At 49.0% G+C, this 16,874-nt stretch overlaps 1 protein-coding gene across 1 annotated transcript in view; it reads right to left on the reverse strand.

Moving 5' to 3' along the window:
* Window positions 1-16,874, reverse strand: part of MYO7B (myosin VIIB) — a gene marked incomplete at both ends in the record, with an annotated part of 63,329 nt that overhangs the window by 37,150 nt on the left and 9,305 nt on the right. Inside the window, 7 exons of the mRNA XM_080689407.1 lie at window positions 292-434; window positions 687-806; window positions 2,241-2,317; window positions 4,135-4,288; window positions 5,132-5,245; window positions 8,058-8,200; window positions 11,391-11,512. Of these exons, the coding sequence (XP_080545533.1) occupies window positions 292-434; window positions 687-806; window positions 2,241-2,317; window positions 4,135-4,288; window positions 5,132-5,245; window positions 8,058-8,200; window positions 11,391-11,512 (873 nt within the window). The remainder of the gene's footprint in view (window positions 1-291; window positions 435-686; window positions 807-2,240; window positions 2,318-4,134; window positions 4,289-5,131; window positions 5,246-8,057; window positions 8,201-11,390; window positions 11,513-16,874) is intronic.

Genomic DNA, 16,874 nt, shown 5'->3' on the forward strand with positions numbered 1-16,874 from the left:
GACAAGTCATTGGTTCATGGAGGGTGACAAATGCTGGGGTCTGAGCCTGGCTCCTGGGGTGGCTTTTAGCTATGTGGCCTTCTCTGGACATGTTATGGATGCTGGGAACAGGCACAGGCCATCTGCTCACAGACTAGTCCTGACACTGTGATGGGAAGTGAGAAGTCCCTCAGTCCATCCAGTGACACTGGGGTGGGGTGGGAGACAGGGACAGCTCTCCTCTGCCTTGCTCAGTACAGAGGAGCTGCTTATCTTCTATTTTCGTAAACAGGTGGACTCAGACCTTCATACCTATTGTTCTGGAAATTTTCAAAGCCAAATATGTCCAGGAGGCCGATGGCCCTGCGCACATTTTGGGGGTTCTGGGAAGGTGGAGTGAAGATGGCAGCGTTGATCTTCTTGACGATCCACAGGAAGAGGTGCCCGTAGATGCCCTGAGGAGAATGAGATAAAGCCTGTGGACGTCAAGGTATAGGGAGAGGTGCCCCTTCCCAGGTTCACCCAGGCAGCGTGGGATCACGGACCTACTGGAGGATGTTACCCCTACTTAAAGGCAAGGAAAAGGCTGGAGAGGCTGGGGAGCCCACTAGGTGAGTGGCCACAGAGATGGGGCCTCCATCCATCCCTGCTCTTCCAGTCTCCCACCAATGGGGCGAGGAGCAGGCCGTGATCCTGCAGCTCCGCACCTTGACAAAGGCATCCCTCCGGTCTGAGGCCTGGTAGATGTTCAGGGGCCTGGTGACAAATTCCCCGCGGATGAGGATGGTGTGCTTGATCAGACAGTCCCGGAGGGCCTGGTGCTGCACCTGAGAGGGCGAGGAGGGCTGCTTGGCTCCTGTGGAGCAGGCCCTGGCTCAGGACTCCCACCTGCTCCTGCCGTGTCTTGTGACCAAACTCCTGATGCCAGGAACAGAGGGTGGGAGATGCTTGGGGCCAGGGCCAGGCCAGAGCGAACTCCCAGGGTCCTGGGACTTCTGGGTTCAGTGTGTTCAGGAGGGCATGCCCTCTGCGGGCCCTGAGCTTTCCGCTCTCTGGGACCCTGGGTGGGGGTGGGGGGCGCTGGTACCAGGAGAGCTCTGAGGCTAGGTCCAACTGTGCCCTGCCCAGAGCAAGAGGACAAAGGAGCAAGGGTGGTGCTCGGCTGGCAAGGCTCAAAGGTCTAAGCACCTGCGAAGACCTCAACATGTCCTTCAAAGGCTCATGTGGAAACATGGAAGGTGATTGGGTCACTAGGGCTCTGCCCTTCTAACTGGATTAATCCATTCGTAGATGAATGAGATGCTGGATGATGGGTTATCTAGGGAGTGGCGTTGCTATAAAAGTAACCTCTTGGCTGACGATGTCTTTTTCACGATGGCTTCTCTCACCCACCATGGGCGTGCTGAGAAAGCAAATCGGCAAAGCTGATGCCAGAAGCAAAAAGAAAAAGTGACCTCCCGTGACTTGACTGCTGTCTCGCCATCTCGTGCTCCTCAGTACTCACAGGCAGGAAGGCCTTTCTCAGACCTAAGCAGACCCGGTGCCACACTCTTGGGCTTCTCAGCCCTAGAACTAGGAGTTCAAAATCTGTCCATTCTTTATAAATTACCCAGCCTTGGGCATTCTGATATAGCAACAGAAAATGGACCCTCAGACGGATTCTCTTAGAGAATACCCTTGAGCCAGATCGACGTTTATAGAAAATGTACCTTGTGTGATTACTATTTTCTGTTTTGCCTTTGATTCTACTAATTTCCTAGAACTGCCCATGGGACATGATGAGGGGATAGTACACTGTTCCCAGTGCAAAAATATGTCCCTGCCCAGAGCCTGCCATCTTCCCTCTGAGTCACGGCTCCTTTGGATGCCAGTGAAGAAGTGCAGAGCTCATGGCAGGAGCTGCAGAACCTCCTGCACCACAGTTTCCCAAGACAGCCCTGGGGTCAAGGACACAGCACATGATGGGACTGGAGTGGGTGCGGAGAGAGGATGCTGTGAAAGGGGGTCTCTGAGGGAAGGAGAGGCCACAGGAAAGAGGGAGCAGCAGTCATTTGCAATCTCCTGCCCTTTCACTGCCTCGGTAACAGTTGCTCACATTGCCCCTCCCTGGCCCTCCTCAGGCATCCACAGAGCGCAGAGGCCCAGAGGTGGAGCTCAGAGACAGGGTGGGGATGGGAACCCTGGCTGGAGGAATCAGGTGTTGGGGTTGGGGAGCCTCTCACAAAAATGACAGCTAGCACACAGGATGGATGGCCTACTACCTCTAGCAGCTTCATTATGATGGGAAAGGTGGGTGTCTCCATCACGTCCGAGGAATCCAGGTTCTCAAAGACTGCGGCTGGAAAGAAGCAGGCCTTGAGTGGGGCAGTGGCCGGCAAGGACAGGCCCAAAGGTCCATGGCAGCCCCCGACCTGCACCTTGGGAGTGTCTGGCCCTGGCAGACACACACACACACACACACACTCTCTCTCTCTCTCTCTCTCTCTCTCTCTCTCTCTCTCTCTCTCTCTCTCTCTCTCTCTTTCTTTCTTTCTTTGGCCCTGAGGATTGAACCCAGAGGCCTTTTTTTTTTTTGGTGGTGGTGGTACTGGGGGGTGGAACACAGAGGCTTTCTACCTCCAGGCTACACTCCCAGACCTTTTTTACATTTTATTTGGAAACAGGGTCTCACTAAGTTGCTGAGAGCCTCATTAAGTAGCTGAGGCTGGCTTTCAACCTGTGTGATCCTCCTGTCTCAGCCTCCCAAGCGCAGGGATTACAGGCGTGTGCCACCACGCCCGGCTACCCAGAGGCCTTCTACCATTGTGCTAACCCCCAGCCCTATATTATTTTGAAACAGGGTGTTGCTAAATTGCTGAGTCTTACTAAGATGATGAGGCTGGCCTCGAACCTGCAATCCTCCTATCTCAGCCTTCCAAGTGCTGGGATTACAGGTGTGCACCATGGGACCCATCACGTTTAATATATTTTTGTCTATATGCTTTATTTTACTTTTTTTTTTTGTATTGGAGATTGAACCCAGGGGCATTTTATGAACAAACTACACCCTAGCACTGTTTAATTTTGTTTTGGAATAGGATCCCACTAGGTGGCTGGGAGTCACTAAGTAACTGAGGCTGTCCTTGAATCTGCAATCATCCTTCCTGTTTCAGCCTCCCTTGTACTAAGATTATAGGCATATGACACCAATGCCTGGCTTATTTTACCTTTTTTTTTTGTAGCACTGAGGCTTGAAATCAAGGGTGTTCTACCACTGAGCCACATCTCCAACACCCTCCTATTTATTTATTTATTTATTTATTTATTTATTTTGGTGGTACTGGGGATAAAACCTAGGGGCTTTTCTACCTCTGGGCTATATTCCTAGACCTATTTTATACTTTATATGGAAACAGGGTCTCACTAAGTTGCTGAGAGTCTCACTAAGTAGTTGAGGCTGGCTTTGAACCTGTGTGATCCTCCTGTCTCAGCCTCCCAACTACTGGGATTACAAGTGTGCGCCAACGTGCCTGGCTTTTTTTTTTTTTTTTTTTAATTTTTAGAATAGGATCTTGCTAAGTTGCCCAGAATTTGCAATACTTCGTCTGTGCCCAATGATTCCAATATCTGAAATCTTTGTGAAATTTCTGTTGCTTACTATGTCTGTTGGTTCTTACGCATGGTATATTATTTACTTGTTTTTATTCATTTCTGATTTCATGCTGCATGATGTGTTTGAAAAATCACTGGAAGGAGTCCTTAAGAATCTAGGTTGCTGTTGTCCTCCAGAGAGGACCGTAGTATCTTCCGTCCGATTTCGGGAGTGCTGACGGCTCAGGACGCCTTACTCTTACGTTCCCTAATGCTCACACACTAGTTCGTAAGTTTGTGCATGGATGTGCTTTGGTTCATCGGTACTTTGGGGTTCCATCAAGAAATGGGGGCTGATTGATCAGAGTCTCTACCTGTGGAGTCTCCCAAGCTTTGCTCTCTTCCTGCTAGCCCCGGGAAACTTCCAAAATCACAGCTACATTTTCTAGACGTTTTTCTAGGACTGGGTTGGACTTACATGACTTGTGGATCCTTCTGAAATGAACCCCCAGAGATTTCTTCCTCCCACTGTCCAGTCGCCCACTTCTCCTCCCCTAGGTACAGCTGGGGCAGAAACCGCATTACCCATAAACTCCACGTTCCCCAGATGAAGGATGGCTGCCAACAGCTTGCTGATGTCCCAGTTCTCAGAGTCGGAGAACAGGAGGATCTTCATGGCCGATCGAACATGGGCGTAGTCCTTAGCGTCATTCGGTCCCTCTGAGGACATGCAATTTCCCTGCAAAACAGGGCACTTCAACTGCTGGCGTCGCTGGAGTTCCTCCATAGGAGGCCAGAGAGGCCAGGACCTGCCTGGCCCCAAGAAGTCACACTTCACAGGCTCTGGGTGTGCCCTGAAGGGCACAAAACTGATAAAAGCTCAAAAAAATAGATAAAAGTGGAACCACAGTGCTGGGGCCACAGCACGGCCAGGCCTGGCTGCAGCACTGGGATTCCACTGTTGTGTGACCTCCACAAGTCATTTCTTCTCTGAGTCTACTTGTCATCCATCCAGCCGGCCCTGTCTATCTCTAGGGAACATTGTCGGCTTGTTCCTTTAACAAATACTTTCCAAGGCTCACATATACTAGGTCCTGTGTTACTTGCTGGGGCTCAGAAGTGTGAGCCCTAGTTCTACTCCAGGTGCTGGGCATCTAGGAGAGGCAGGCAAATTACTGTGTCACAGGCTACTTCGGTGCTAAGACCAAGGGAGCAGGGCCAGCCTCACAGGGAGGCAGGGAGAGGCTTCCTGGAGGTGGCGTTTGGGCTGGCCCCATGTGCTGATCCCAAAGCAGCACCGGGTGGGGCCTGGGGCACCTACAAGGAGAGCAGTTGGTGTGTGGATGACTCCCTAGCACCATTGTGTTGGGGGCCTTTTGGTCCAGAGGGGACCAAAGAAAGATGAGGTTTGTGGGGACAGAGGACAGTCCAGCTTGGGGCAGAAGGGCAGGAATAGGCTACCAAGAGCAAAGCTGGGCAGGGAAGGAAGGGGGCTGTCACCCTGCCTCCGGCCCCGCGAGGGCTGGGGGATTTCTGCAGCTGTAAATGGAGGGTGGAGTGGGCACGGGCAGGGCAGGCTCACCATGGTCAGGTAGTGGTACTCTGAGGGGGTGCCCAGGCCCAGCAGCTTCTTCTCTTCCACACTCATTCCCATGAGCATGCTGTAGAAAATGTGGTAGTTCCGTTCCTCAGTGGCCTGGGAGGGAGGGTGTCCCAGAGAGACTTGTAAGCAAGTTCCCAGAGGCCACCAGACCTGGGGACTGTCTCAGCTTCAGCTCCAGGCCTCTCAGACAGGTGTGGCTCTGCAGAGACCCGAGGGCTGGCCAGGCTGGGCCTCCAGGGCTGGTTCATCTCATGTCCTGCCCTTCCTAGGTCTTGACTGCTCCCCCTCCCTGTAGCCACCTGCGCCCAAAGCCACCAAGACTCCAACTCACAGTCCCATGCACCTTAGAGCCATTTAGGGACCCACTGGAGAGCTTGACAGCCAGAGATTACCTGGACCTTCAGTATTTTATTTAAAACATGTACAAATAGACATCCATTGTAAATATTCAAGCTATTTTAAGTATGTGGCATAGTAAATTGAGAATTTCTTTCTATTTTTCCTTCCCCCTCTTCAAAATCCCTTTCTCTCTTTCTCTTTTGAAGCCCTAAGGGCCTATATTCCTTCTACACACCTTAAATTCATTTACTTATTATAAATAGCTCCTTATTTTCTTTTATACAAACAATATATTTATGGGGATTTTTTTTTTTTTTGCATGTCTGGGATGGAACCCAGAGGCATTCAACCTCCAAGCTATACCCCCTGCCCTATTTTTTATTCTTTAGTTTGAAACAGGGTCTCACTATGTTGGACAGCCTCACTAAGTAGCTGAGGCTGTCCGTGAATTGCGATCCTCCGGTCTCAGCCTCCCAAATGCTGGGATTACAAGCCTGTGCCACCACGCCCGGCTTATTTATTGTTCTTCATCTTCCTTTTTATTCAACTGTTTCTACATCAGTGCACATAGTCTTTTCCTTCATAATTCTCCCCAGCCTTCTATAGTATAGATATGCTATCTATAAATACACTATAATATGCAAACTAAAATATATATACTATTATTAAACATATAGTGTATATGCTAATCTGTACTTTGTATACTAACCTATACTATACATGCTAAATATATAGTATATGTACAAAATATCTATACTATATACACTAGACATATAATATATATACCAATACATGCTACATATACAAAAATATCTATGCTATGTATACTACATATATAGTATAAATACTAGTGTACACTATATACGCTAATCTGTACTAATATCTAAAATATTTGTACTATATATTAAATATGTATTATATATGCTAATCAATATTATTTGGAGGGGGTGCTGGAGGTGGAACCCAGAGGCTTTCTACCTTCGGGCTACACTCCCGGACCTATTTTATACTTTATTTGGAAACAGGGTCTGACTAAGTTGCTGAGAGCCTCACTCAGTATCTGAGACTGGCTTTGAACCTGTGTGATCCTCCTGTCTCAGCCTCCCATGTGCTGGGATTATAAGCGTGGGCCACCACACCTGGCTTACTAATCAATATTATATATATTCTTTTTTTTTTTTTTTTTTTTTTTGCAGGTCTGGGGATGGAACCCAGGGGCATTCGACCTCCGAGCTACACCCCCTGCCCTATTTTTTATTCTTTATTTTGAAACCGGGTCTCACTGAGTTGCAGAGGGCCTCACTAAGTAGCTGAGGCTGTCCGCGAACCGCGATCCTTCAGGTCTCAGCCTCCTGAATGCTGGGATGACAAGCGTGCGCCACCATGCCCGGCTTAATATTATATATATTCTAACATATTCTTTCTATATATACTAATATATGTTGTGTGATTACTTATTTATTTAGTTAGTTTGGGTTCTGGGGTGGAACCCAGGGTCTTGCATATGGTAAGCACATTCTCTACCATGAGCTGTAGCCCCCGGCTCACATCATAGTTTTTCTGTTGTCTTCAGGGCATGGTGGTGGGAAGGAGAAAGAGCAGAGGAGAGAGAGAGGGTGGGGAGAGTGAGCCTAAGGCGTAAGTTTGGGTCTCCCGCCTCATGGACAGCCTTGTGTACAGGCTGCTTCCACAGTTTCCCATTCACTATGGGGAGCTCTTTTGGGTAACAAGTCCTACAAACTCACTGACCATGATGTGCAGAAGGATGGGCTTTGGGCAGGGCAAGCTGGAGAGCCAGACACTGGTGCCTGCGGGCCCGGTGGCCGGGCGAGCTACTTAGCTAGAGATAAAGTGTCCCCACCTGGCAATGCCTGTGGGGGAGGCCACGGGAGACCCGGCAGCAGGCGGGAGGGGTGTGGCGGGGGCGCTGAGTGCAAGTCATCGGCAGCTTTCCACAGCCAGGCTGTCTGCCCACTTCACACACGCCTGGGCGCCTTTGCTGGTGTTTTCCCTCTGGACATGTGTGTGTGTGTGTGTGTGTGTGTGTGGATATGTGTGCGTGGGCGCACTTTGGCGTACGAGCACGCCCATCCGTGTTAGGAGCTATACCATTATAAGAGACTGGGCGTGCATGTATGTACTTGAGCACACACACACAGCTGCGTTCATTCTGTGCTGCAGGTGCCACACATGGGGATCTCTACCACTCAGGCTGCCGCAAAACAGTGCCTCTTGCTGAGGACCAGCCAGAATTTCAAGATGGCAGCAGCAGAGCATTGAACCAGGCAAGAGCCTTCTGATCATAGGCCCTGTGTGATACACAAGCCAGCATGTCCTGACCACATGACCTTCTGGACACTGTCATCCAACCGCTGCCCCAGCACACCTGAAAATGCACCTACCCTACCCCACATCTGGGGACCAGCCCAGCCCGAGAATTAATTCTAGCAAGATGAGGCATTCTGGCACCAAAGAATGAAGGAAACCTATGGATGCAAACTTCAAAACCGAGACAGCCCTCTGGTTTGTTTGGTTGGAGCACTGGGCCCAGGTGCTGGAGCCTCACCTGCCGGCAGACCCGGGACTTCTCCAGGAGGAACTGCTCGATGCGCGCACCCTCAATCACGCCGCTGGGGGTGAAGTGGATGTCGATGTACTTCCCGAAGCGGCTCGAGTTGTCGTTGCGGATTGTCTTGGCGTTTCCAAAGGCTGAGGGTGAGCGGGTGGCGCCCAGGATAAGGAGAGAAAGGAGGAAACTGACTTTTAGAGGGTCATCTGGGTAGGCTTCTCAGAAGAGGCAGGGAGCGTGGACCTGAGGGATAGGGAGGGCTTCTCCAGACTGCAGTGGCAGCCAGGGACATCAAGAGAAGAAGGGAGTGCAGGGACGCCTGGGGGGCCAGAGGCAGGAGATACCAGAGCTAAGGCAGTAGAAAGCAGTAGCAGGTGCACAGACAGCAGGGGGCGAGGGGGGGCACAAGCCTTGAATGCCCGCCTCAGAATTTGGGGACTAGCTCTGCAGATGGTGGGGGAGTTGGGTGTGGAAGCCAGTTTGCATTTTATTTTATTTTTTATTTTTTTTGTGGGTCTGGGGATGGAACCCAGGGGCATTTGACCTCCGAGTTACACTCCCTGCCCTATTTATTATTCTTTATTTTGAAACCGGGTCTCACTGAGTTGCTGAGGGCCTCACTAAGTAGCTGAGGCTGTCTGCGAACCGCCATCTTCCAGGTCTCAGCCTCCCGAATGCTGGGATTACAAGCCTGCGCCACCACGCCCGGCTCAGTTTGCATTTTATTTTATTTTATTTTATTTTATTTTATTTTATTTTTGGTGGTACTGGGGTTCCTGGAAGCCCTTCTACCTCCGGGCTACACTCCCAGACCTATTTTTACATTTTTATTTGGAAACAGGGTCTCCTAAGCCAGCGCTCGTGGCTGGCTTCGAACCTGCAATCCTCCTGTCTCCGCCTCCCAAGCGCGGGGATAACAAGCGTGCGCCACCACGCCCGGCCTCAGTTTGCATTTTAAAAAACTGGCCGGGGCTGCAGGGTAGAGGCTGGGGTGAGAGGGGCTAGGGCTGTCTCTGATCCCGATTGGTTTTCTTAGAGCTGTGACTGCAGGCTCTTCTGATACATTGTATTTATGTCCTGCTACATACTGCGCCTGGAGGCTTTGGAGCAAGGGCTATGCCTATGATAAGAAAGATTATGGAGAGTCCCTGAAGGGCTCTTCCCCACATACACCTGAGACTAGAACTGACTAGAATTTGTGCGGTGGACTTTGTGAGCAGCACCTGCTGACGAGTCACAAAGAGAGCCGGCATGGGACACCTGTCTGGCCCTGTCTCCACTAAGATGAACCCCTGCAACACACGCTGTTGGTCACAAAACAAAACATGCAAGCCCCTTGCCAGGTGTGGTGGCGCACGCTTGTAATCCCTGCGCTTGGGAGGCTGAGACAGGAGGATCGCACAGGTTCGAAGCCAGCCTCAGCTACTTAGTGAGGCTCTCAGCAACTTAGTCAGACCCTGTTTCCAAATAAAGTATAAAATAGGTCCGGGAGTGTAGCCCGAAGGTAGAAAGCCTCTGGGTTCCATCCCCAGAACCACAAAAAAAAAAAAAAAAAATAATAATAATAATAAATACAAAGGAACAAGGGGGTAGGTAGCTTGAAGGTAGAATCCCTTAGTTGAATCCTTAGTATCAAAAGCAATGACAACAACAAAAAGGCCAAGCACTGAGATGTCAAGCATGATCCAGGCTGGCGGCGCACGCTTGGAACCCCACCATGCTCTCACAAAGACCTGTATGTGAATGTTTACAGAAGTTTTATTCATGATTGCTAAGAACTATAAACCACCCAGGTGTCCTTCCACTGGTGAGCAGGCAGACTGTGTCGCCTCCGCACAGTGGGATTCTCCTCAGCATTAAAAAAGAGAGTTGTTGATGCAGGGGCAGCCACACAGAAGGGTTCATGAGAAACCGAAAGTAGCTGACACAAAAGGCTATAAATGGAATGATTTCATTTTTATCACATTCTGAAATAAAGACAAAACTAGAGGAAAAAGACAGCTCAGTGGTTACCAGGGCTGGGGTTAGGGAAATGGGCTAACCAGAAAGAGACACAAGGGAAGTTTTGGAGGTGATTTGACAATTATCATGGGCCATTATGGGGCTGAATGAGTCTGTTAAACTCATAAAACTGTACACAAAAACGGTGAATTTTATTGCATGTAAAGGCCTTCTCAGTCATAAAGAAACAAGAGATTGTGCTGCAGTGAATGACAGATGGCCTAAGGGCCAAGGTCACAGGTTTCTGGGCCTCCCTCACCAGGGGCTAAAGAGGGTGCTGGCATTTGGAGAATGCCTCCAAGGGGAAGGTGTGTGTGTGTGTGTGTGTGTGTGTGTGTGTGTGTGTGTGTTACTAGGGATTGAGCCCAGTATTCTACTTTTGAGCTACAGCCCAACCTTATTTTATTTTTTATTTTGAAAATGTCGATATGGGTGTGTTGGCGCACGCTTGTAATCCCAGCATTTGGGAGGCTAAGACCAGAGGATCGTGGTTCGCGGATAGCCTCAGCCACTTAGGGACTCCGCAACTCAGAGAGACCCAGTTTCAAAATAAATAATTAAAAAAATAGGGCAGGGGGTGTAGCTTGGAGGTCAAATGCCTTTGGGTTCCATCCCCAGACGCCCCCCCCACAAATAAATAAATAAAAGAAAAAAAAAAAAAGAAAAAAAGAAAGTGTCTCACTAAGTTGCAAAGGACCTGGCCTCAAACCTGCAATTCTCCGTCTCAGCCTCCCAAGTACTGAGATTTAGGTGTGAGCCACCACACCAGATTAAGGAACAGTTCGATCCAAAGTGCCTTGTCAGGCCACCCAGGACCTTGTGTGCCCACTGTGAGGCCTTCTCCTGAAACAGAAGTTCACAATGGCGGCAGCAAGCATGGAGCCGCCTGTGAGGTGTCCAACATGAACCTCTCCTCACCCAGTTCTGCTTTCTCTTTCCTTTCCAAAGTGCTCAGTCAGCATCCCAGCTTGAAGCCTTGTGCTGTCCGTTCCTGCTTACCCCTTGTACCCTCCCCAAGGGTCACCCCCTCAACACACTCCCCTTGCAGCCTAACTGTATATAGCACAACGACTGCTTTTCAGGAAACCTGTACAAACACAGCCAGCATTTCCCAAATCAGTTTCATCTTGGAGCCCTTTAAAAAGGAATATTTCTTGAATCCTGTGGAAGCAGGCACAGTGAAAGCTCTTAAGGTCATCATTCTGCCCCCTTGGTGCTGCGGGGTTTCTGGAGGCTAGAACTTCTCTCATCCCTGTCTGTGGTGGCCTCCTGCAGCAAAGCTTCCATCCAAGGGGCTCAGGGAGGAGGCCAGTTCCCAGGGTGACTTACCTTCCAGGATGGGGTTGGCCTCCAGGACCTGCTGCTCAATCCATGAATGCTGGCCACTGATAGTGGCCAGGAACTGAAGGATGAGCTTGGTGGTCTCTGTCTTCCCAGCCCCAGATTCGCCGCTGTCAAGAGGGTATGCGAGAATATGAGTCCACAGAATGGCTGTTTCTTTCAACACCTCTCAACTCTCCTGCAAATCCATCCCAGACCACTCCCTTTCCCCATGCAGAAACCCCCTTGCATTTCCCTGAAGTCTCCTATGGGCCCATTAGACAGTCCTATTAGACCTCCTGTATCCAGGTAGTCCCCCCTTTACTGCAGGGTCCTTGGCACAGTCGGATTTGGCTTATTCCCGGGCCACCCAGCACAGTGCTCTAAATGCAAATGAATGATTAAGACAAAGAGGTGGGGGAAATAGCACCTCTTCTACACTACTGGTGGGATTGCAAATGAGTATAGTCACTGTGGAGGTCAGTGGAGAGGTTCCTCAGAAGACTAGGAATGGGACCCCCATAGGACCCAGCCACACCACCCCTCAGTATCTTTCCAAAAGAATGAAAGTCAGAACACTCCAGTGAGTGTTTATAGCAGCACAACCCACAGTAGCCGAGTTGTGGAACCAACCTAGGTGTCCTTCAACAGATGGCTAGAGAAGGAAAACGGTGGTACCTACGCAAAATGGAATCTTACACAGCCACAGAGACAGTCATGTCGTTTGCAGGAATGTGTGTGGACTAGGGGATAGTCTGCTAAGGTGAGATCGACCAGCCTCAGAAAGGCTGCGTTTTCTCTCACATGTGGAAGCTACAGAGACAATAAGAAACAAAAGGGACTTCAGATAAATGAGAAGATAGACCAGTAGAGCAGTGGGGGGACTGGAGGAGGGAGCAAGGCAGGGGAGTGAAAGGGGAACTGAAAAAGAAAATAGTTCAAATAACGCTATGTCTACATATCAAGTGAGCACACCAGTCTCACTAGCCTATGTGGGAAGAGGGTGGAGAGTGGAGTAGGATCTAGAGGGAAACACGCCAAGCACCGTGCCGTGGATGTTTGTATCACTTTGGTTTTTTTTTTATCACTGGGATTACAAACGTGCGCCACCACGCCCGGCCAGACTCCTGTGGTTTATTTATTTATTTATTTATTTATTTATTTATTTATTTATTTATTTATTTTTGCGGGTCTGGGGATGGAACCCAGGGGCATTCGACATCTGAGCTACACCCCCTGCCCTATTTTTTATTCTTTATTTTGAAACCGGGTCTCACTACGTTGCAGAGGGCCTCACTAAGTAGCCTCCCGAATGCTGGGATTACAAGTGTGCACCACCATGACCAGCTAAGAATCCTGTACTTTAAAGTTTAAATATACAGGTCGGGTGTGGTGGCGCACGCTTGTAATCCCCGTGCTTGGGAGGCAGAGACAGGAGGATCAGGCAGGTTCGAAGCCAGCCGCGCTGGCTTAAGAGACCCTGTTTCCAAATAAAAATTATAAAATAGGTCTGGGAGTGTAGCTCGGAGGTAGAAGGGTTTCCAGGAACCCCAGTACAACCACCAAAAAAAAAAGTTTAAATATACATATATGTATATGTATGTATGTATGTATGTATATATGTATATGTATCTATGTATCTATGTATCTATGTATCTATGTATCTATGTATCTATGTATCTATGTATACACACACACACACACACTGAGGATTGAACCCAGGGGCATTCTACCCCCAAGTTACACCCCCACCCCAAGGTTCTTGCTAAATTGCTGAGGCTCTTGCTAAATTGTTGAGGCTGCTCTCAAACCTGCACTCCTCCTGTCTCAGCCTCCCAAGTACTGGAATTATAGGTGTGTGCCACCATGCCTGCTGATTTTAACTTTTGCATGATGGACTTCTATTGTCCCTTTACCCAGTTTCAACTTCTGCTTAATTTTGCTTTCCTGCCTGAACTGTGCTGAAGCAAATCCCAGGCAAATATAAGTTTTCTCTGAAAAATGCAGCTTTTCAAAAAGGCAAAACATCCACAATTACTATGCCAGCAAAGGAGTCAGACCAACAACCTCCACTCACAGTAGTGGACTCTGAGCACCTGCCACACACAGGAGCCCATCAGATAATCCATCAGTACAGAGACAGGACACCAAGGGCAGAGAGCCCAAGGGGACTTGCTCAGGGTTCTGGGGAAAGCCAGGTGCTGTGGTTTAAATATTTCTCCCAGTGCTGGGTGTGGTGGCGCACGCTTGTAATCCCCGCACTTGAGAGGCAGGGACAAGAGAATCGCGCAGGTTCAAAGCCAACCTCAGCCACTTAGTGAGGCTCTCAGCAACTCAGTGAGACTGTTTCCAAATAAAGTATAAAATAGGCCTGGGAGTATAGCCCAGAGGTAGAAAGCCCCTGGGTTCCACTCCCAGTGCCACAAAAATAATAAATAAATATTTCTCCCAGAATGCATGTTGATCCCTCCTCCCCCCACTTCTGCCTTCTCCTCCACCCCCATTTTCCTCTTCTTAGTCTTGCTATGTTTCCCAGGCTGGTCTCAAATCCTGGGCTCAAGCAATCCTCCTGTATCAGCCTCTGGTGGCTGGGACTCCAGGCCTATGGCACTGTTTTCGACTCATGTTGAAATGTAGTTATTATTGTCACAGTATTAAGAGGTAGGGCCGAACCGGGTGTGGTGGCACACGCTTGTAATCCCAGCATTTGGGAGGCTGAGACTGGAGGATCAGGGTTCGAGGACAGCCTCAGCTACTTGGTGAGGCCCTCCGAAACTTAGTGAGACCTCGTTTCAAATTAAAAAAGAAATAAAACAGGGCAAGGAGTGTAGCTCGGAGATCAAATGCCCCTGGGTTCCATCCCCAGACCCGCCAAAAAAAAAAAAAAAAGTAGGGCCTTCAAAAGATGGTTGGGTACAAGGTGAGTTGATGCTGTTATTTGGGGAGTGGGCTCCTGACAAAGGGCAAGTTGGCTCCCCATTCTCTCTCCACGTGCTCTCACCACATCATGCCTCCTGAAAGTTAGGACACAGCCCCTGGTTCTTACCAGATGTGGCCCTCGACTTGGACGTGGCAGCCTCCAGAACCATGACAAATATGCTTCTAGTATTTATAATTCACAGTCTGATATTCTATTATAGCAGCAGTCAATGAACCAAGACACCAGGGCAAGAAGGGGGTCCGTGTGACCTCCAATGTCATTCTCTGCAGGTGCAGGCGCCAAGGGGCTCTCTCCTCTCCTCAGCACGCCCCATTGCAGCTGCTGCCCTCTCGACAGGGCAGACCCTGTGAGCGTTCTGCTCTGCTGGCTGCAGCCCAGCTCGGCTTAGGCCGAGGTGAGGCCCAGCCCAGCTAAAGCCTCTTGGGAGACTGACTGGGGCAGCTCTCTCCCGGGCACCTCTCTGTTGTCTTTTCCAGAGCCCTGGGCCTGAATTCTGCACTTCATTGCTAGGTGCCACTGAGAGAGGATCTCAACCTCTCTTTTGATTGATTTCCCTAACAGTAACAGTAAAACAATAATATTTTCAGCCAGGTGTGATAGTGCACACCTGAAATGCCAGGACTTGGGAGGCCGAGACAGAAGAATTGCGGACTCTCAGGATTGTGGGTTCAAGGTCAGCTTCAGCAACTTAGCCAGACATTATTTCAAAACAGAAAAGAAAATTGGGCTGAGGGTAAGCTCGGAGATAAAATGACCCTAGACATTTTATAAATGCCTACAAACACACACACACACACACACACACACACACACACACACACACACAATCTACTTCAGAGGGTGGCTGAGGAAAGTCATTAAATGTGATCACCTTTGCTAGAAGACATCATTCTGGCCCCTGTTCAAAAATAGTGCCCCTGCTCAGAAACTGGGCCCCATCCCCTGACCTAAAGCCACATTCCCTGCCACTCTGTCTCCTCTTCTTGGCCATGCTTTTCTTCAAAGCTCTTAGTAGCTGCATAAAAACCTACTTACAGAGCCTAATAATGTGATGGTGCACATCTGTAAGCCCAGACAAGAGAATTATAGGCCAGTCTTGGCAACACTGGAGACCCTGCTCTAAAACAAACAAACAAAACAACAACAAAACCTATTTATGCACTGCCTGTGGGTCTCCACTTCTAGAAAGTGAGCTCCCGGAGGCAGGAATTTTAGCTGTTCCTGTCCCCTGCTTGCCTGTTTGAACCTTGCTCCCCCCACTCTCATCCCTATTCAGGGTCCTATTTTTTTTTTTTTTGCAAGTCTGGGGATGGAACCCAGGGGCATTTGACCTCCAAGCTACACCCCCTGCCCTATTTTTATTTTTTATTTTGAAACAGGGTCTCACTGAGTTGCAAAGGGCCTCACTAAGTAGCTGAGGCTGCCCGTGAACCACGATCCTCCAGTCTCAGCCTCCCGAATGCTGGAATTACAAGTGTGCCACCACGCCCAGCTCCTATTTTTAAATTATTTTTATTGGTGCATCATAATTACACATAAGAGTGAGATTCATTATGACATATCCATATAAGACAGAGACAATCGGGCCAGTTTCACTCCCTGCTCCTCCCTGGCCCCATGTCTACTCTGCCAGCCCCTTTTATTTCATGGGTCTCCACAAATCTCCCCTTTTTTCCTTTCTTCTCTCTAGCTTCCACGAGTGAGAACCTTGAGTCTGGCTTATTTCCCTTCAATTCTCTCCAGTTCTAACCATTTTCACGCAAATGACAAGAGCCTGTCGATTGTCGGTATGGCTGAGTAAAACTCCACTGTGTGTACAGACCACATCTTCTATACCCATTCATCTGGTGACGACAACCAGGCTGGTTCTGTAACTTGGCTCTGTGAATTGTACTGCTATAAACTCGAGTATGCTTGGGTTTGTGTTGCTATCGTGTGCTAACTTTAGTTCTTCTGGATAAATACCAAGGAATGGTATACCTGGGTTATAGAGTGGTTTTGTTCATATATATATATATATATATATATATATATATATATATATATATTTTTTTTTTTTTTTTTTTTGGTGTAGGGATTGAAGCTAGGAGCATTCTACCTCTGAACTACACCCCAGCAGCTCTGTTTTATTTGGAACAGGGTATCTTTAGGTTGATGAGACTACTTGCTGAGGCTGTCCTCAAATCTGTGATTGTACTGTCTCAGCCTCCCAACTACTGAGATTATAGAAATGTGCCACCACACCTGGCTCTGTCCCTAATCTTTTGAAGAACCTCCATACTGATTATTTTCCAGACCTATCTTTCTCCCTTCTTCCCTCCCTCCCTTCCATCATTTCTTTCTTCCTTCTCTCTCATGATACTAAGATATTAGACTGAGGAGCAGCCTACTTCCAAGCTACACCTGCCTTTTGTGTGTGTGTGTGTGGTACTGGGGTTCCTGGAAGCCCTTCTACCTCTGGGCTACACTCCCAGACCTATTATTTTATATTTTTGAAACAGGGTCTCTTACGCCAGCGCGGCTGGCTTCGAACCTGCGCGATCCTCCTGTCT

This window comes from Muscardinus avellanarius (assembly GCF_963383645.1).
Source record: "Muscardinus avellanarius genome assembly, chromosome: 2".
NCBI classification, from domain to species: Eukaryota; Metazoa; Chordata; class Mammalia; order Rodentia; family Gliridae; genus Muscardinus; species Muscardinus avellanarius.